This window comes from Dermacentor albipictus, chromosome 5 (assembly GCF_038994185.2).
Source record: "Dermacentor albipictus isolate Rhodes 1998 colony chromosome 5, USDA_Dalb.pri_finalv2, whole genome shotgun sequence".
NCBI lineage: Eukaryota > Metazoa > Arthropoda > Arachnida > Ixodida > Ixodidae > Dermacentor > Dermacentor albipictus.
The window spans coordinates 42,715,480-42,732,864 of record NC_091825.1 but is presented as its reverse complement, the minus strand read 5'-3'; the positions used below and the strand labels follow the sequence as shown (position 1 = coordinate 42,732,864).

At 46.8% G+C, this 17,385-nt stretch overlaps 1 protein-coding gene across 2 annotated transcripts in view; it reads right to left on the bottom strand.

The window, feature by feature from the left end:
• Positions 1-239: 239 nt before the first annotated feature.
• LOC135900542 (uncharacterized) overlaps positions 240-17,385 on the bottom strand; it is a 40,573-nt gene continuing 23,427 nt past the window's right edge. For both annotated transcript variants that reach the window (XM_065430022.2, XM_065430020.1), the window contains exon 4: positions 240-1,076. In XM_065430022.2, the coding sequence (XP_065286094.1) occupies positions 459-1,076 (618 nt within the window). In that variant the 3' untranslated portion in view covers positions 240-458. The remainder of the gene's footprint in view (positions 1,077-17,385) is intronic.

Below are 17,385 nucleotides of genomic sequence, written 5' to 3'. Positions count from 1 at the left end.
ACGAAGACATCGCGCCCACTAAATATAATGCCACGTTTAGAAGAGAAATGAGAATAAAACTTGAAGTCCGGATGTTAATGGTTGTATTGCTTGCTGAAGAATATATATCTATATATTAAAGAAAACCCCTATATATATATATATATATATATATATATATATACGGGTTTTCTTCAAAGTTCAGCACGCAGGACCCGACTTGACATACGCAGGAAAGACACGACGAGCTTTTTGGAAGACTTCTTTTACTTAACGTTTTAGGCTGGTGGACCAGCCTTCGTCAGAGTACAGTAAATATATATATATATATATATATCAAAGGGAGAGTTGTAATATCGAATGTCTCCAAACATACCGTGCCATTTCACTTTGTAACAAAGGTTAACCGAAAGATGTTGAACACCATGCTGTCCGTTTCTATTGTTGCCTGCGCCGCATTTTGCAAACTTCAAGAATATTCACGGGCAACGTCCGATACTGAAAACGGGAACGGGCCCACATCGAAAGGCTGCACTGAAGTCCGCCATCTGGCGCACGAGAGGCGCGGCCCGCGACGAAGACGAGTCGGCGTCGTCCTGAGTACCACCGGACCAGCCGACGCACGCTCGGGTCAGGAAGACCAGCACGAAGAACACCTGGCTCGGCGACAGATTCCACTCGCTGACCAGAGCCAGCGACTGGGTGTGCCAGTCCGCATGCGCGGCAACCCTCACGGCCGACCGAACCGAGAGGAGCGGTAAAGACAGATCGCCGAAACCAGAGCCTCCGTGGGTGCTGGCACGTGGGCTGGGGCTGTGGCAAGACCGGTGCTCGTCTATGCGCCGCTGGAGTGCTGCAGACCAGTCGCGTCGCTCGAACAGGGCGGCCCACAAGAGGTCGGCCAGGGTGACACCCAGCGTGGCCGCGTTGAGCTCGCAGGGACGGCCATCGCCACCGCCGTTCTGGACGCACAGCATCGAGTAGGCCCCGGGCGCGACGATCACTACGTTTCCGACGCGGGATGCGATGCCCTCAAGATCGTTCGCGTGGTTCGCGGAGACACCATTGACACCATGCTTGGCATCCAGGATGCGGGCCTGAAACGGCAAAGTTAAATGAGCGTGTGAGTAAACTAAGAAGCGCAGCATTGCTCATATTTGAATAGTTAGTGAACAGCGCAATTCTGTGCGCTGCTTATTCTTACTGCCGTCATTCATTTAGTTAACAAGTTAATCGCCTCAACTGAGAAGAAGGTGGGACATGATTTTGACTTTGTTGTTTGCGTTGCTTAACGAATAACATTAATAGAGGGTATTTACTGGTACGGACAAGTAAATGTAAATGCCTGATTAAGAGCGCCAATGTAAGGCGCCTCCGCTAACATGTACTTTATATTACTGGCGTCACTAGGGTCAGCGGCATCCATCTTTATCCGTTTGGAGCCAGCCTTCCCTTGCTTTGTCTTATCTTGCCTTGACTTTCTTCTTACGCCGACCTAGTGACCCAAGTTGTCTTGGGCCATGGGATGTGACTCTGGGTAGGCCGCTATCGTCACGCCTTTACGCTGGCGTATAGTGACCTAAGATGACTAAAAGCTTGGGCCACTAGACATGTGTCTGCGGTCGTGATGCCGTCGTGGTCGTTGCATCGTCGTCATTCCAGCTTTGTCAACCGACTCTCGTCACGCCGTCGTCTTCAGGTCATTGTTGGCATACAGGCTTCGCGATACAATCGTCGTCATGTATACCTTGTGTCACTGTCGTTGTGATGTCATCGCGGTCGCTAAATCGTCGTCGTTCTAACTTCGCTATCTGTCTCTCGTCATACTTTCGTCGTCATACCATGCCAGGTCGTCACGCTCTCATTTTACCATCGTCATCACTTCAGTAACGGCAACCCATCGATGCCGTCGTTGTAATACTGCCTTCGTCGTTCCATCGACGTCAGTTCTTCATTATATCGTGCTGTCGCCATTAAATCGTGATTAGGTCGCCGTTGTCATGCCATCGTTGTCATTGTGTCTTTTTCAGGCAGTCGGCATCCCGCATCCGTCGTGAGACGATCGTCGTCATGTCGCCGTGGTCGTGCCATCAACGTTACTCCAGCTTCGTCATCCAAATTTCGTCATGCCATCGTCCTCATGTTTCGTGCAGCGGTCGTCATGCCGCCATGATCAGGGTTGACGTTGGCAAGCGAGTGCCATAAAAGACAAAATAAGAAAAACAGGACGATGCCGGAGTATGTCGCACATTGACACGTGTACTTGTTTATCTTTCTCGTGTGACCGGTTTTCGCCGGCTAACAAATATTAAACGTTACCGCTAAGCGCGAGAAATGTCTACATGTATCGGAAGTTTCTCGAATTAATCATCGATGGTTGTACCCGTTGTCTGTTGTCACTGAGTCTTGTGTAATCTGGTTGTATGCGCGACGCGAATGTTGTTGTACTTAGTGAAAGACGCGGGCACCAGCAGTTACGCTGGAACGTTCGACCAGTCATGTATAAAAGCCGACGCGCTTGACCCGCAGGTCAGAATTTCGACAATCACCGACTCCGCTAGCCGCAGTCGTTGTAATTGAGTGTTACTTGTTTTGGCGTGTACAATTTTGCCCAATAAAGAGCTAAATTGGTAACTTAGTTTTGACACAGTGTCGTTCTTCATCGTCACTACCACGTGACAGCTTGCATAGCCAAAGCAGCGGAAGTTTCAGATTGGTCACTGCAGATGCTAAATAAACGGGGCATAAGAGACACATGTGCCGCTACACTGCCTGTATGCGAACAGCATTGTGACTGACAGTCATGGTGAGAGAGTGCTGCTGCAATTTTTTTATTAAAAAAACGTCTAAATATAAACCAAATAAATAGTTTTCGTCAGATGAATGCCAAGATTAACATAAATGTGCGCATAAAGATAAACATGCGTATAAAACACAAGAAATGCAAACTTTGAAAGGTGGAGAGAGAGAGGCTACTTATTAGAAAGCATATTTTTGCGGGCTTGTATTGAACCGGCGGCATTCTACTCTTTGTAGGGAGGAGGAAAGGGAGTAAAAGTTTCCGGCGGAGAGTGAAAAAAGAAAGAAAGAATAAATATCAATATGAAATCCGCGAGTGACTCTGCTAATAATATTGACAGGTGGGACGGTTGGAAAATTCAGGTTTTTCTATACTACATAGCGAATCCTTAACGCTTTCCGAGAAAGCCCATTTCTGATAGATATTGGAGCAATAAATCGAACTCCCATCGCTCTTTCGAAGGGCGGGGCATTGAACCTATGATGCTGGGTAAGATTAGCGGACCATGTCAAATCGTCTCCATTTGGCGCTAAAAGTAATGTCTCTAGAATGTACGCTGGTCATTCAAGCAAGAGGTGTTACACTAGCCTCTAAACTGCCACAGTCATCACAGTAGGGATGAGAAGTACGCTCTATGCATCAGAGACGATTGTTTCTGGATGCTACGTTCAGTCGAAGGCGATGATAATGTATCTAAGCTTAGAGGAAGTGGTTTTAATATGCTTGATCCTAGTCCAGGGTCTATCGATCGCGAAAAATTACCTTAGTGAAGAGGCATATTTCAGAGGCGATTGTTTTTTTACATAAGCACAGTTGTTTTGCTATGTTCGAAACGTCGTCTTCTGTAAAAAAGCGTCATCACCATTACGAGCCTACATTTAGGTTCATCGCATAAGGAAGGCCTCTCCCAGCGACCTCCAATTACTCCTCTCTTGTGCTAGCCGATTCCAACCTACACCTGAAAATTTCGTAAATTCATCAGGCCACTTAATCTTCTGCCGTCCTCGACTGCGCTTCCTTGCCTTGTCATCCACTCTGTAACTCTAATGGTCCACCGTTTTCTGTCCTACGCATTACATGGCCTGCCACTTCCACCTTTCTATCTTAATGCGAGCTAGAATATCGTCTACAAGAGGGATCAACGTTGGGCTAGATGGTGTTGCATATTTGAACTGGGTAAACAGCGCGTAAGACGAGGACACGTGAAAGAACAATTCAGTGCTTGTGTTACGCGCTGTTTACCCCGTCCAAATATCGTCTACCCTTGTTTTCTTTCCGATCCTTACTGTTCCTTTCCTGTCTCTTAACGATACGTAACATCTAACATTTTACGTTCTATCGCGCTTTGCGTGGTTGTTAACTTGTTCTTGTTCTTCTTTGTTAACCTTCAAGTTTCTACCCCATATGTTAACAGCGGTAGAATGCAATGATTGTACACTTTCATTTTCAACGTCAGTGGTAAGCTCTCAGTCACAATTTGATAATGCGTGGCGTTTCAAATTCGAACCTATTTTTGGTCTTGTGTAAATTTCCTTCTCATGATCAGGATCTCCTGTGAGCACTTGACCTAGATAAGCATACTTCTGCACATACTCTAGAGGCTGACTGGCGATCATGAGTTCTTGTTCCCTTGCAAGTCTATTGAACATTACGTTTGTCTTCGGCATACGTGACCCTCACTCCTAATCCTTCGCAGTCTAACAGCCTGAATACTTCTGAGCATGCACTGAACAGCATTAGAAAAATTGTGTCTTCTTGTCTGACCCCTTTCTTTATAGAAATTTTTCTACTTCTCTTGTAGAGAAGCAAGGTAGCTGTGGAATATTTGTAGATATCTCCTAAGATATTCATGTGTGCTTCTTGTACTCCTTGATTACGCAATGCCTCAATGAGTGCTGGTACGTCTACTAAATCATATGCCCTTTCGTAATCTATGAAAGCCATATCGAGATGTCGATGGTACTCCGCTGATTTCTCATTTACTTGATTGATGACATGGACGTGAAACATTTCTGAATTCCTTGGTGAAACCAGCCTGTTGTCTTAGTTGATTGAATCAAGTATTGCCCTGATTATGTTGGAAATTGGTGAATATCTTATATCATACTGAAAGCAAGCTAATGGGCATATTATTCTTCAATTCTTTAACATCTTCCTTCGTATCGATCAGTATAATATTGGCATTCTTCCAGCTCTCTGGTACACTTGAAGTGGTGAGCCTCTGCGTATATAGGGCCGCGAGCTTTTAACGCATAACATCTCCTTTATTCTTGATTAAATCGGGTGTTATTCCATCTTCTCCTGGCAATTTTTCCTGAGACACGCCTTGCAAGGCTCTTCTAACTTCATCAGAAGTGTTATAAGGAGCCTCTGTGTCCTGTTAATCACTATTTCAAATGAAGGTTATAAACAGGGATAAGTTGCGGCAAAAAGGCTGGCCAACGTTTCGACAGGCGGACCTATCTTCGCCAAAGGCGGCCTCGGCAAACTCGGCAGGTCAGTTTTAACGGCTTAACAGAGTGACGTTACGTGCGGTCGTTGTCGGTGGCGGCTGACTGTAAAGGGAGAGACTGAAAAGAAAAGTGAGCGCTGTCGTTTGACATCTTTAGACGTGGTTACCAAGACGAGTGGACAAGAGTGGGAGAGTGGGAAAGCGGCAATAAAAAAAAAGAAAAAGAAAACAATTACATATAAGAGTGCGGTATTGGGGGAGGGAGCGGTTAGGGAGCCTTCAGAGATGTAGTAGGCGGCGTGCGGCGGGGTGAAAAAGTCACGATACTGTTTTCTGTTGCTCAACACGTGTTACGTAAAAATGTTTTACCAATCAAGGCACTTGGCGTGTATTCGCGGGCTCCTTTCAGGCTCGAAAAAAACAAAAACACACACACCTTTATGCGTATTGAGCAACAGAAAACTGTATCGGGAGTTTTTCATGTTGCTCTACAATTTTATCATTGATGCTTTTGACGTAAGTACAATATTTGGGAAGTTGATTAATTATTTATTGCTAATTATTCAATTAGACAGTGCATAAAAATGAATCTGAGTATCTCCAAGCGACGCGAACAACATTGCCTTGATTCTGTCGAGATACATGGAATTTGAATATTTTAAAACCTTGCTGCATGATAGTTGGGTCACCCTGTATATGAATGAATGAATGAATGAATGTTTATTTCATCTTGAATACACTTTCAAGAAAGGTGCAGGGGCAAAAGGCGCACAGCGCCTGACAGGGGCCCCTGTACCCCGAATATAAGTTGTTATTATACATTATTTAGTGGTAATTCATTGGCAGTGAGCGGACACACACAATGTTACATATTGTAACACATTATGCACACAAACTGAGCAACAGTAATAACATAAATTTTTGGTTTACAGTTTGTTTACTAATATAGATAATATAGATAATAATATATAGTTCACAGTCAATAACCTAAAGGGTATACAGGTAAATTACTATAGTACACTAAAGTGCAGCATATAGCCATGAACATGTACGTATCCACGTAAAACAGAAAAACAGGAAAAAAACAGAAAAAAAAACAGGGAAAAAAAGCGGGTTATAATATATTTATGTAGCAATAATCACTCTCTCAAACACTGTGTTAGTAAAAATTCCTTCACATGGCTTTTGAAGGCGTTTCTTGTCATACTGAAATCAATGGTATCTTCTAGCTTATTTAGGATTGTTAGTACTTGGTACCTGCTTGTTTGTTTACCATAGTTGGTCCTTGTGTTTAGGGTCCGTTTTCTTTTTAGTCTCATATCGTAAGGAGCTTCGTTATTGTTTTCGTGTATATAGAGTGCATTTTTATATATATACTGCAGTAGTTTAAAATCGTAGACGTCGTTAGCTTTAAGCATTCGGTATTTAAGAATAATGGTAATGTGTAATGTGTATATTCCAGAGCAGTCGATGGGTCGCTGCATGAGGTACTTTTTTGCACTGGTTTCAGGGATATTTGGCACGATTTACAGTGATGACCGTGTCCAGGGTGGTATGTTTTGTTGCATAATCGGTGACACTTGAAGCAGGGATCGAGAAAGCTCTGCTTCCGACAACCTGCCCAAAGCTAGACGTATCACTGGTTCTAAAAATATTATTTCACAAATTGCCGCCGACAAGCAACACAAAACTTCAGCCGGTAAGAAAGAACTGTCTTCAAGTACGTCTGAGGCTTCGGAAGGGCTCGTCCCGCTTAGCAACTTAGCAGAAGCTGGATGCCTGCCTTTTCGCGTACTATCTTCGCAGGAGACACTTCGGATTCATCTCAGCACGCAAACTTGGAGCGCGCAGAAAGGCCTGTAGCTACATGTGCCTGCATGTGGTAAGCACAGTGTATTCACAGTGTATACAATACCCCGTACGGTGCTAATTGTATACGTAGCCGCGTAGGTACATACAATAATACATTGTGCACTTGTTTTTTAGGTGAAGTTGAAATAAGCTGCTAGGAAGGAGCAAATTTAAACCAGAGAAAAAGGAAGATGACCCAGAAACAGAAAGCGACTAGCAAAGAATACAGTCTCAGTAGATGGTGCGGTACTTTAAAGGAGCCTTCATAGGAAAATTAAAGCACAAATGTATTGTAATCTAGCACTATCCGCTGACGCAGTCGGCCTCAGTGAGAAAGTATTTCTACAGCAGTTGCGACGAGCACTACACGGGTGCGTCTGCGAAACAATAGCGTGCGTACCTATCAAGGGCGACGTCTCTAAGCTATATTACACGTACTACTGGGCTATTCTACATGGCCCTAAGTCATTAAGATTTGCTGAGAGCACCCTCCTACAAATTTTGATTAGTTTTTTTCTTTCCTGTAGTCAGCGCATAGTGCTCCTGTTCAGTAAGTTCTTTGCCACTTCTCTCCCCTTACACTGCCCAGGTGCACCATTCTGACCTCTGCACCCACCCAGGGCAACCCACCCCCACCCCCCTCCACCCGAGTAACGCTATTGCTGCATATGCTAGTACACTGTACATAATGTATGTACAATTAAGTAAGAAAAGTTTGGTGATATGAATCCCGATATTTGCTTGCGCAGCGTTGCCGAATACGCTCAAGTTTACTACACTTGGATTCAGAACGCTTATCTCTTACGTTATTAAAACGAAATATCAGTTTTCTTGTGGGGAAAGCAAGATACGCAAGAAAGCCAAAACAACTTTGAAGAGTCTTTCACTAGGGGCTGAGAGGACAAGCTTTTCTTTCGCAAGAACATTACGATTGCCCGGCGCTAGTTCTTACGAAGCCCACAAGCGTATGGAGGGCTTTGTGCATGGAGGCCTAGGCTTGTAAACCGACATTGCAAACCAAAAAGCGTGGTGCGCAGATGTACGCTAAGAAAATAGGTAAAAAAGAAACGAAGACAAACGAAGGTATAGCCCCGCGACTAGGAACTCCACTTCCCTCCATCATCTTCACTTCTCTATGAATTGTGCGCTAAATAAGGTTTTCCTCGACGAAAGAACGGACTCCATTTCCTGCGGCTGAGTGCGGTGACTACGAGCGCTAGCTGGGTCGCGTTCCGCGGCGGTGGGTTGCGCAACCGCCTAAAGTCCGTTTCTCCAGTTTTCTAGTTGTTTGCAATTTACCAGTTGCCTTTACCCAAAAAGATCACCCACACGTGGCGACAAAAAAAAAAGAAAGTTCCACAACCGCCACCAAAGCTTGTGAGTGGTGTCACTGGCTAACACTCCCAGGGGTAGTTCTAGTAGTAACACAACAATACCCCAGAAAGTGGCTGGGAGAACGGCGCCGCGATAGCTCAGTTGATGAGAGCATTACACTCGCTGCCGAGTGCCTTCTGCAGCGAATTTTACTAAGCGTTCCCTTGTGACAGACTTCGAATGACAACAGCGGCGAATTGCACTCGCTCTGAATTACGCTAAATTTGTCTGCGTTACCCGGGTATAACACGCGTTTCGACATGCATGCGGGAGGACGTGTTCCCTGCGTCCGCAAACGCTTGAAACCTAAACAATTAAAACAAACATTTTCGCAGTGAGGGTTGCTGCGTTTCGCCTCCGACGTGCGGTATAGCCGGCGCGGATGCCATGGACGCCGGGGCTTCGTTCACAGCGGCGGACATTTTGGCCAGTTCAGCGCTGTCCCAACGCCTCCTGCTAAGCGCGTCCAGGCATGTTTCAATGCCACGTGTCTTCGTTTGTGTGTGTGCATGTTGGTGCCCACGCTTGTCAAAGCGCGGCAGCCGGGGAGAGGAGCTCCCCAACTGTGAAGCGAGGAGGTCTGACCAGCGCCGGCCCGGCGGAAACGTCACTTCTTGTCTCAACGTGTCCGTGCGCCGCCGTCACGTGCGCCTCTTCGGAGCCGTTCCTCCTTGCCCTCGACTCCGAGAGTATAAAAGCAGCTGCCCCCGGACGCCAGGAGAGAAGCTTCGATTTATTCAGTCGAGTAACGTGGTCTCCCGTTTCTCCACTTCGGTCGACCTGACCGTCCGCTCTTTTGCGATGCTATAATAAACAAGTTGTTCTGTTAGCAGTCGACTCATGCTTTGCCAGGACCTTCGGATGCTTCCAGCTGTGCCCCAGGCCGCCAGGCCAACGCTACCCTTGGGGCTTGCGACCCATTTGCAACAACGGCAGCGTCGAGAACTCGCTTTGTCGGAGTAATTCGCGTTGCAGAATTTCAGCAGGTGAAACAGACTTTACACTGAACTTGACGGTCTGTCCTATGTGCTGTGGTTCAGTTACACGCCTTATGTTCGTTGAGGAGGGTTGTTAGGTCTCAACATAGCAAAGGTGTTAATTGGATGATTGCCACGTGTCAAAACCACCACCCCTCCTATCCAGACGTCAATGCAGCGTCGCCACCGACCGTTGAATGGTCCTACGAAGGGCGCTAAGCAAACCTGAGCAAATAATGAAAAGGAGGGAACCACGACAACGAATTGAGAGGCGTGGTTATTTGGACACTTACGACGGGTCCAACCACCACCGCTTCTATCCTGACGTCAACCCAGCGCAGACACCGACTGAAAGGGTTCAACGAAAGGCCTTCACTCCGTCCTTTACCTGGCAGTCTGAACGATGGAAAAAAAGAGGGGAACAGCGTCGACGACTTGAGAGGCGCAGGTTGCTTCCTTGCTACATATTCCAAACCAGTCTCTTGGGAGCCAGAGTGACTGTAGGTTATTGCGAGCATGGGCGTGGTATCGCAACAAAGTCGACGATGGTGATTTGCTGCTGGACAGCTTTGAAATTCGCTAGCCGACTGGCGTAGGGAAGACGACGGTATTAAAAGCCGAGACTTTTCAAGAGTGAGCACAGAGGGTCCCGTGTGAACTGAGACGTTTAACTTGCTCCGTAACTGGAGCCGTCTCACTAAGGTAAATAAACCCCCTTTCCTTCATTTTTTACAACCTGACGTAGTAGTCGATGTCATGGATTCCGTCAGGTGGATTCCATGCCCTGAACACCACCATAGGCGCAACAACTGCTTGGCAGCGGTGAGATCAAGAAGGCAGTCCTCACGATCTGGGATCGGCGGACCTGTGTACGTGGCTCCGGGAGGCACGAACTTTGCAAGATCGAGAGAAACTATGGATGGCAGGGCGACTTCTGCAAATCCGGGATCAGCAGACCCCTCTTCGTCGCTCAGGCAGGCACAAACGTCGCAGTAACTGAAGGCCTGGAGTGCTGGATGACTCGAGGAATCTGGAAGGAAGAGCAGCAGAAGGCAGTTACACCATCTGTGATCGGCGTACCTGGGAACGCGGCTCCGGGAGACACGACCTTCGCAATCTCTAGTTTGGGCGAGTGCTTGAGCGACTACGTTTGGCCGGATAATAAGGACAGGATTCTATTGGGAAATTAGCGGTGAGTGATCGCCACCGGGTGCGCGGGCAATACAGGGGAAGTTGTAGTCAGCTCTCAAAAAGCATGGATATTACAGTGTTAAAGAGTAGCTGTTGCTCTAGGCAGCAGAGCTCGGTATGAACATAACCATAGCTTGAGGAAGCCTGTAATTCATACTGCGATTGACCAAATGTGTTTCGATGAGGACAAGCTCACAGATGCCTGGGAAAAGATATGTCGCGAGAGAGAAGGAACGTGAGAAGAAAGAGCGGAAAGGAAGGAACGCGAGAGAGTGGAGAAGGAGCGCGAGAGGACATAAAGAACAAAAAAAAAAAGAAAAGGAGCGCGAGGTGAAAGAAAGACCAGAAGAGAAGGAGTGACCGGAAGAGAAGAGGCAGCATGAAATGGAGCTCACGGAAATAAGACTAGACATCGCGAGATTCAGGCGTAGGGTGCCGCCACAGACAGAAAGCGTGATAATGACGAGTTTGCTTCAGCCGTGCGAAACCGGCGATGACATCGGTCTCTACCTGACTAATTTCAAACGGATTGGTGAGAAGTGATCATTTCTCCAGGACACACAGCCGGAGCGGTTGTTTGAGTTTATGCCGGGAGAGGTTGCGCAGATCGTAGTCCGACTAAGCGCAGGCGAGGCAGGCAGGTACAGTTTAGTAAAGGCGGGTTTGCTTGCTAATTTCAAGCTCTCCGCAGAGGAATGTCGGGAGAAGCCAATTCTCTCGACTCAAATTGAGTAATAAGGTCTGACGCTGTGTTAGACGCGGAACACAATGCAAAGAAAGAGGATCAAACCGCAAGCTCGGGAGGCGTAGTTAAGCCACAAAAGGAAATTCTTACGATTTCCTCGACAGAAATTCAGAAAGAGGAGCAAGCGCTGTGTTGCGACGCAGAACACAGTGCAGAGAAGGAAGCTAAAGTAACTAGCTTGGAAGACGTAATTCAGCTGGAGCAGGAAATCTTGGCGATTTTCCCTTCCGAAATTCGGGAAGAGAGTCCGGCGCTGAATTACGATGAAATATACTCAGTGCGAAGAAAGAGAAGAAAGCGGCTAGCTCGGGATGTATATAGTTAAGCTGGAGCAGGAAATCTTTCCGATTTCGCCGGCAGAAATTCAGGAAGTTGGTCAGGCTGAGGGACCACCAACTGGAATAAAAAAAGTCACTCGGAAATGAGCACCAACAGTGCTAAGAGAAAGAGGCGTCGCAAATGCAGAAAAGCGGCAAAGAGCGCAACGCGTCCAATAAATCAAAAGCCACTAAAAGCGGTGCGGCGCGCAGAGAAAGATTAAAAAAAGGTGCGTTTGTCGTTTGAAAAGTTTCGAGGCAGAGCGCCTACGAGTTACCAGACGGGGTTGAGAAGAAAGCTGTGTTAGACGCGGAGGAGGACAAAACCCAGGGGTCAATTCCGTTCCCCTCGTTTAGTTCTTTTCGAGGAGTAGCCTGTCTGACAGGGGAGAACGCGGCATTAAGCCGACGCGACGTAGTCATACCAGGCAGTACATTTCGAGGGCAATGCCAGAAAGGCAGCGGGACAGTACGAAAGGCATCGGGGCTCTGCAGCGAGGGGAATGACATACGTGCCATTTGTATTCCCGGGTTGACAAGTGTGACAGGAGCTTTCAGATAGAGCCCACCTCGAGTACGATTTAAGGCGATGGTTTTGGCGCTCGTAAAGTTTGGAAAGATTGTTTTTTTTTATATGTCCTTTTTTGTTTAGCAGATAGGATTGATCTTTTTTATACGCTTGCACCACCAAGTCTACACTCTAAGAAAAAAAAGGACTAAAAGGGGTAGGGAGGTTAGTCCTTTTGGGGACCAACTGATTTGCCACAACCATTAGTCCTTTTGGGGACTAACTGACATGAGATGAACTGTTACTCCCCATGCGCTTACTCCTTCGAGGACTAACAGTTGCCCTTTTCTGATGCTCCTCAAGGGAGTAACGGTGATTCGTTCCAATGCTCCGCAAATGTGGAATTAATGAAATTGGGCATTTATACCCTAATAAAAAATTAGTGAGCTGAAAAAAAATTTAAAAAAAGCTTGCCCGAAAGTAGCATTCAAACTCACGTCCTTTCGCTCACAAGTCAGGCACTCTGACCCCTTCACCACTCTTTTATTTTCTTTATTAAATGGAAAACAAAACTGAAAGTGTATTAAAACGTTGACAGAACTACACACTTAAAACTCAGGCAAACAAACACATACATGCAACAAGTGCATCCAGTGTGGCGGGGGGTCCTGCACAGCGTACACACTTCTTACATAGGCAGCACTTTCACGAAAGAGGATTTTGTAGATCGCGGGCTTTTGGCATGGCGAACACACAGTCTACTTCTCCACAAGCTATATAAGCCAAGTATTATGAACATGTCATAGGGAGGACCACCCGTAACCTTAAACGGCAGAAACCTAATTAAATATGGAGTTATGTCAATGTCTTTTTTAAGCGTCCGTTGGAGAATGTCCCCCCCTCCCAAAAAAAAAAAAAATACAGCGTCCCAACAGTCTATGAAGCAGTTATCTATGGTTTCGGCGCGTGGACAGAGCCGACAGTTTGTTGACCCCGGCACAAAGCAACCCCTCGAGTTTAACCAAGTTTTACCAGGAAGTGTTTCTGAATGTAATTTAAAGAAAAATGTTTTGCTCCAGGAGGTACACACATTTGCCGGACGCGCTTAAGTACATCCTGATAACGCCGGCTTAAATAAGGTGCACGATACAAAGCATTTGGGAAAATAGAGTCCACCAGTGCCGCAGAAATTGCTTTTCGACTGGCAGTGAACACGTACTCCAGGCCTAAATCTAACTTTCAAGAAAAGAAATGTGTCAACAACCTCCTTGAGAAAGCCCCAAGGAGCCTGTGGGACATCTTAGACATTTGATAACACTACTATATTAGGAACATAATGAAATAAACGCAGTTGCAACATTTCACGCAAAAACGGATAGTCACTGCCTCGAAAGACAAACAGGCGAGAAACAATTTGCCTGACAAAGAGGTGTACTAATCCTAGACTACCACGTTCAAGGGGGAGCAGAAGATTGTCACGCCGCATCGATTCACAGCTCGAACGCCAAATAAATGCTGCAAATACGCGACGCAGTGCCTGAAGGCGAAGTCGTGAGCAGTGCAGTATATTTGCAGCACATACATAACACGGGAAGCTAAGAACACGTTGCACGCTTCAGCACGAATGAACATTGACATAATCCGCCCTCTCCATGAATTCACTTTACGTTGAAGTTTTCCAACTACTTCCGACCAATGAGCGTTACTATTTCTATACTGTGAGAGAGGCACACCTAAATAACGCAGATCCTCTTTCCAATGAATGCCTGCGTAATGTCACGATGCTCGGTTGGCAGGTATGTGTATTTAGACGAAGTTAAGCATCTGAACGCCAGTGCGGCGATATAAAAGCGACTTGCATTTTGTGCTTGCTATTTAGTGAGAGTCTAACGTTGAGTGCACTTGCAACCATAAGCGACTGCGAAAAGAAATCAGCCCGAGTATTCTTAGGGTGATTTAAACTGAGGCATAACGCGATGTATACGTGTAGCGTGCTCAAACGGGGCAGCCAAGACGACAGAGAAGGCCACTTTCTCTCTCGCTTAGCGTGTCCCGTTTGAACTACACATCGTTTCCGTTTGCAACCTCCTTGGAACGGAAGGAACTTGGGTACTGTGGACCAAGAAAATCTAGCTGTCTATCAATGACTTGCACTTTTAATGTGTATAGCTCACTCATGGTGTGCGCACGAAGGGCATGGCTCTCACGAAGAGGCAAGGTGCTGCTATGCATGTAGTTCAATAGACAGTGCACGGACTTCGAATTATTCACGATTTATAGACAATAGCGCTTTCGCCGCATCTCTCCATGACACGGACGAAAACAGCGAAGCGCCTGGGGAGTAACTGTTGTCGTTCGTCCTCCCGTTGCTCTCTTTCAGACCAGGGACTAAACACTTACTCTCCGAAATTTGCACACGGCACGCGCATTCATACAGTTAGTCCTTTGATGGACGAAAGCGCCCTTTTTAGGACTAACGGCCCAGTTACGCCCGTTTTCCCCACGATTTTTCTTGGAGTGTAGGGTAGTTGTTTATACCTGTAATGGCTCGCTTGTGTATCAGTTCACTTTTCGGAAGTCGTCGCAAGATTTTTTCTTTGCGAGAGAGACGAGTATTCTAGAGGAGACGTTGTTTAACCGCATAATTTATGTAGTGTTAGTACTGTCCCTTTGAAGCGTGTCATGCTCGGACACAAAGAAGCAAAGCATTGGTGCGTGTCTCGCACGTGTATTCATCAGACAGCAGCGTTTTAGAATCGCTTGGAGCGTGCGTAGGTAGTAATTAGAAGGAAGCTCAAATCTTCGTGTAAATTCAAATGCGTAAGTTACGGAACAAATTTTGATTCTTTCATTAGTGCGGGCCCTTAGTGGACAAGAGAAAGAAAATGTTAGTGCGTGTGTCACACGAAAGTTCGAAAGCTTATTCGAAAAAGGGGATTGCTCGAGAAGGGAGCTTTGTCTTCACGACCTGTACTTGTCTCGCCAGACTTCTGCAGATAATGCATTCTCTGGTGTGACGCCAGCAACCGTGATAAAGGTGTCCACCTTGCCAAAATTAACGAAAGTGGTGAAGCGCATCCTGTGCGGTACCTCAGGGGAAAACTGACACCGCGAGAAGTGGCGTTTAGCACCTGGGAGAAAGAATGTTTTTGCATGGAATGGGCAATCCAAAAGCTAGGATGCGATATACAAGGCGCCAAATTCATGGTCGAGAGCGACCATGGCCCTCTTGTATGGCTGAAGCAAATGTCAGAAAGAAACGGGAGACGAATGACACGAAATGAAATTTGGCCGGAATCAGAATGCAGACGAGCTGTGCCGGGGCCACGAGCTCAAAATTTTTTTTAGAAACGTATTTTGCACCTATCGCTACTGAAGTTATGAAGTTAGCCACCTATTTCTCTCTAGTCGAGAGCTGACCATGACTAAAGACGAGAGAGACTGAGGGAGGTGTAAAACATTGTAAACAATATAGGGATCATAGCGTCGGGTAGGCGTGTGGCTCGGGCACGCCAACGAGTTTGCGTGTGTGTGCCTGTGTATTCCCAGCGAGGTGGACACTACGAAGCGAGGGGCCGGGCCCCCCAGCTGCTGTGTGAGTTTGGCCATCACAACTAGAATGATCCCCGAGGCCGCGACCGAACATCGACGATTCGGGAAACCTGGCACGTTGTCGCCCTCAGGTCGGATCTCTTGAAGGAGGGGGCGTTTTTTACGACTCAACACCACAAATGCGTTAATTGGGCAAGTGCTACGTGTCAAAACCGCTACCCCTCATATCCAGACGTCAACGTAGTGGGGACACCGACCGTTGAAAGGTCCTACGAAGGGCACTCACCCAAACATTACCTAAAAACGTGAGCAAAGAATGAAAAGGAGGAAACCACGACAATAAATTGAGAGGCGTAGGTAATTAGGCGTTTACGATGAGTCCAACCACCACCACTACTGTCCAGACGTCAACGCAGCGTGGACACCGACTGAAAGGGTTCGACGAGAGGCCTTCACCCCGGCCTTTAACTGGCAGCCCGAACGAAGGAAAAAAAAAGGGGGGAACAGCGTCGACGACTTAAGAGGCGCAGGTTGCTTCCTTGCCACATATTCCAAACGGGTCTCTTCGGAGCCAAAGTGACTGCAGGTTATTTCGAGCATGGGCATGGTACCGCAACAAAGTCGACGATAGTCATTTGCTGCTGGACAGTCTTGAAATTCTCTAGTCGACTCGCCTAGGGAAGACGAAGGTCTTAAATGCAGACACTTTTCGAGAGTGAGGACAGAGGGTCCTGATGTGCACTGAGACGTTGAACTTGCTCCTGCATAAAGTGCGCTTCCGTAACTGGAGCCGTGTAACTAAGATAAATAAACCCCTTTTCCTTCATTTTCTACAACTTGACGTAGTAGTCGATGGACTTGGTGGATTCCATGCCCTGAACGCCACCCTAGCCGCAAAAATGTGCTCTCCGTGGACTCCCTGTTCAACAAACGCCACTATCGGAATGGGCCTTCCGGATAATATTGCGGCTGGTACTACAGTTGGACCGATGATATATGGAGCCTGCTGTGCGCAGTTAGCATGTCGAATTTGGGGATTTTAGTGAAACCACACAGCTTACAAGACAGCCTCTGAAGACGCACCACGCCGCAAGAAAAAAATCATGAAAAACAGAAAACGAAGAGGCGTATATCGCGACACAAATGTCACGTGTGCCAAGATGTGGGGCACTGACTCTGATGTGGGAGTAGGTTGGAGACTAAGGTCGATTGCCGGGGCTGGTGGAGAAAGATGGGGGAGAATTTCTGCTGAAGTGAGGGCAGCTCGCCTTCTCGCACGATAGTCTCGTCAGATTTCATTTGCTTCTATTGCGGCTACTAAACGCAGTTCTAAGCTCGTGAGGTGGAAGACTTCCTGGACGGCGCTTTACGAGCTGGACCTTATAGCCAAAATTTCTGACGATGGTTGCTGAGGAGAATGTTAAGGAATGCTTAATTTCTCTCGACAGCGCTTGGAATCTTTTAGCACATACAGCTATAAAGTTAGCAGCTGGGGTATAGAAAGCGGTAACTGTTGCTTTCTCTTTCCTCGAACGTGGAATCGGCATTGTAGTTATGAAAGAACTTCCTTCGGTCTACAAGAATGGTATATGAAGATAGGTTAAGCGTATGCAACTTTCCAACAGTTGGATTGAAGAGC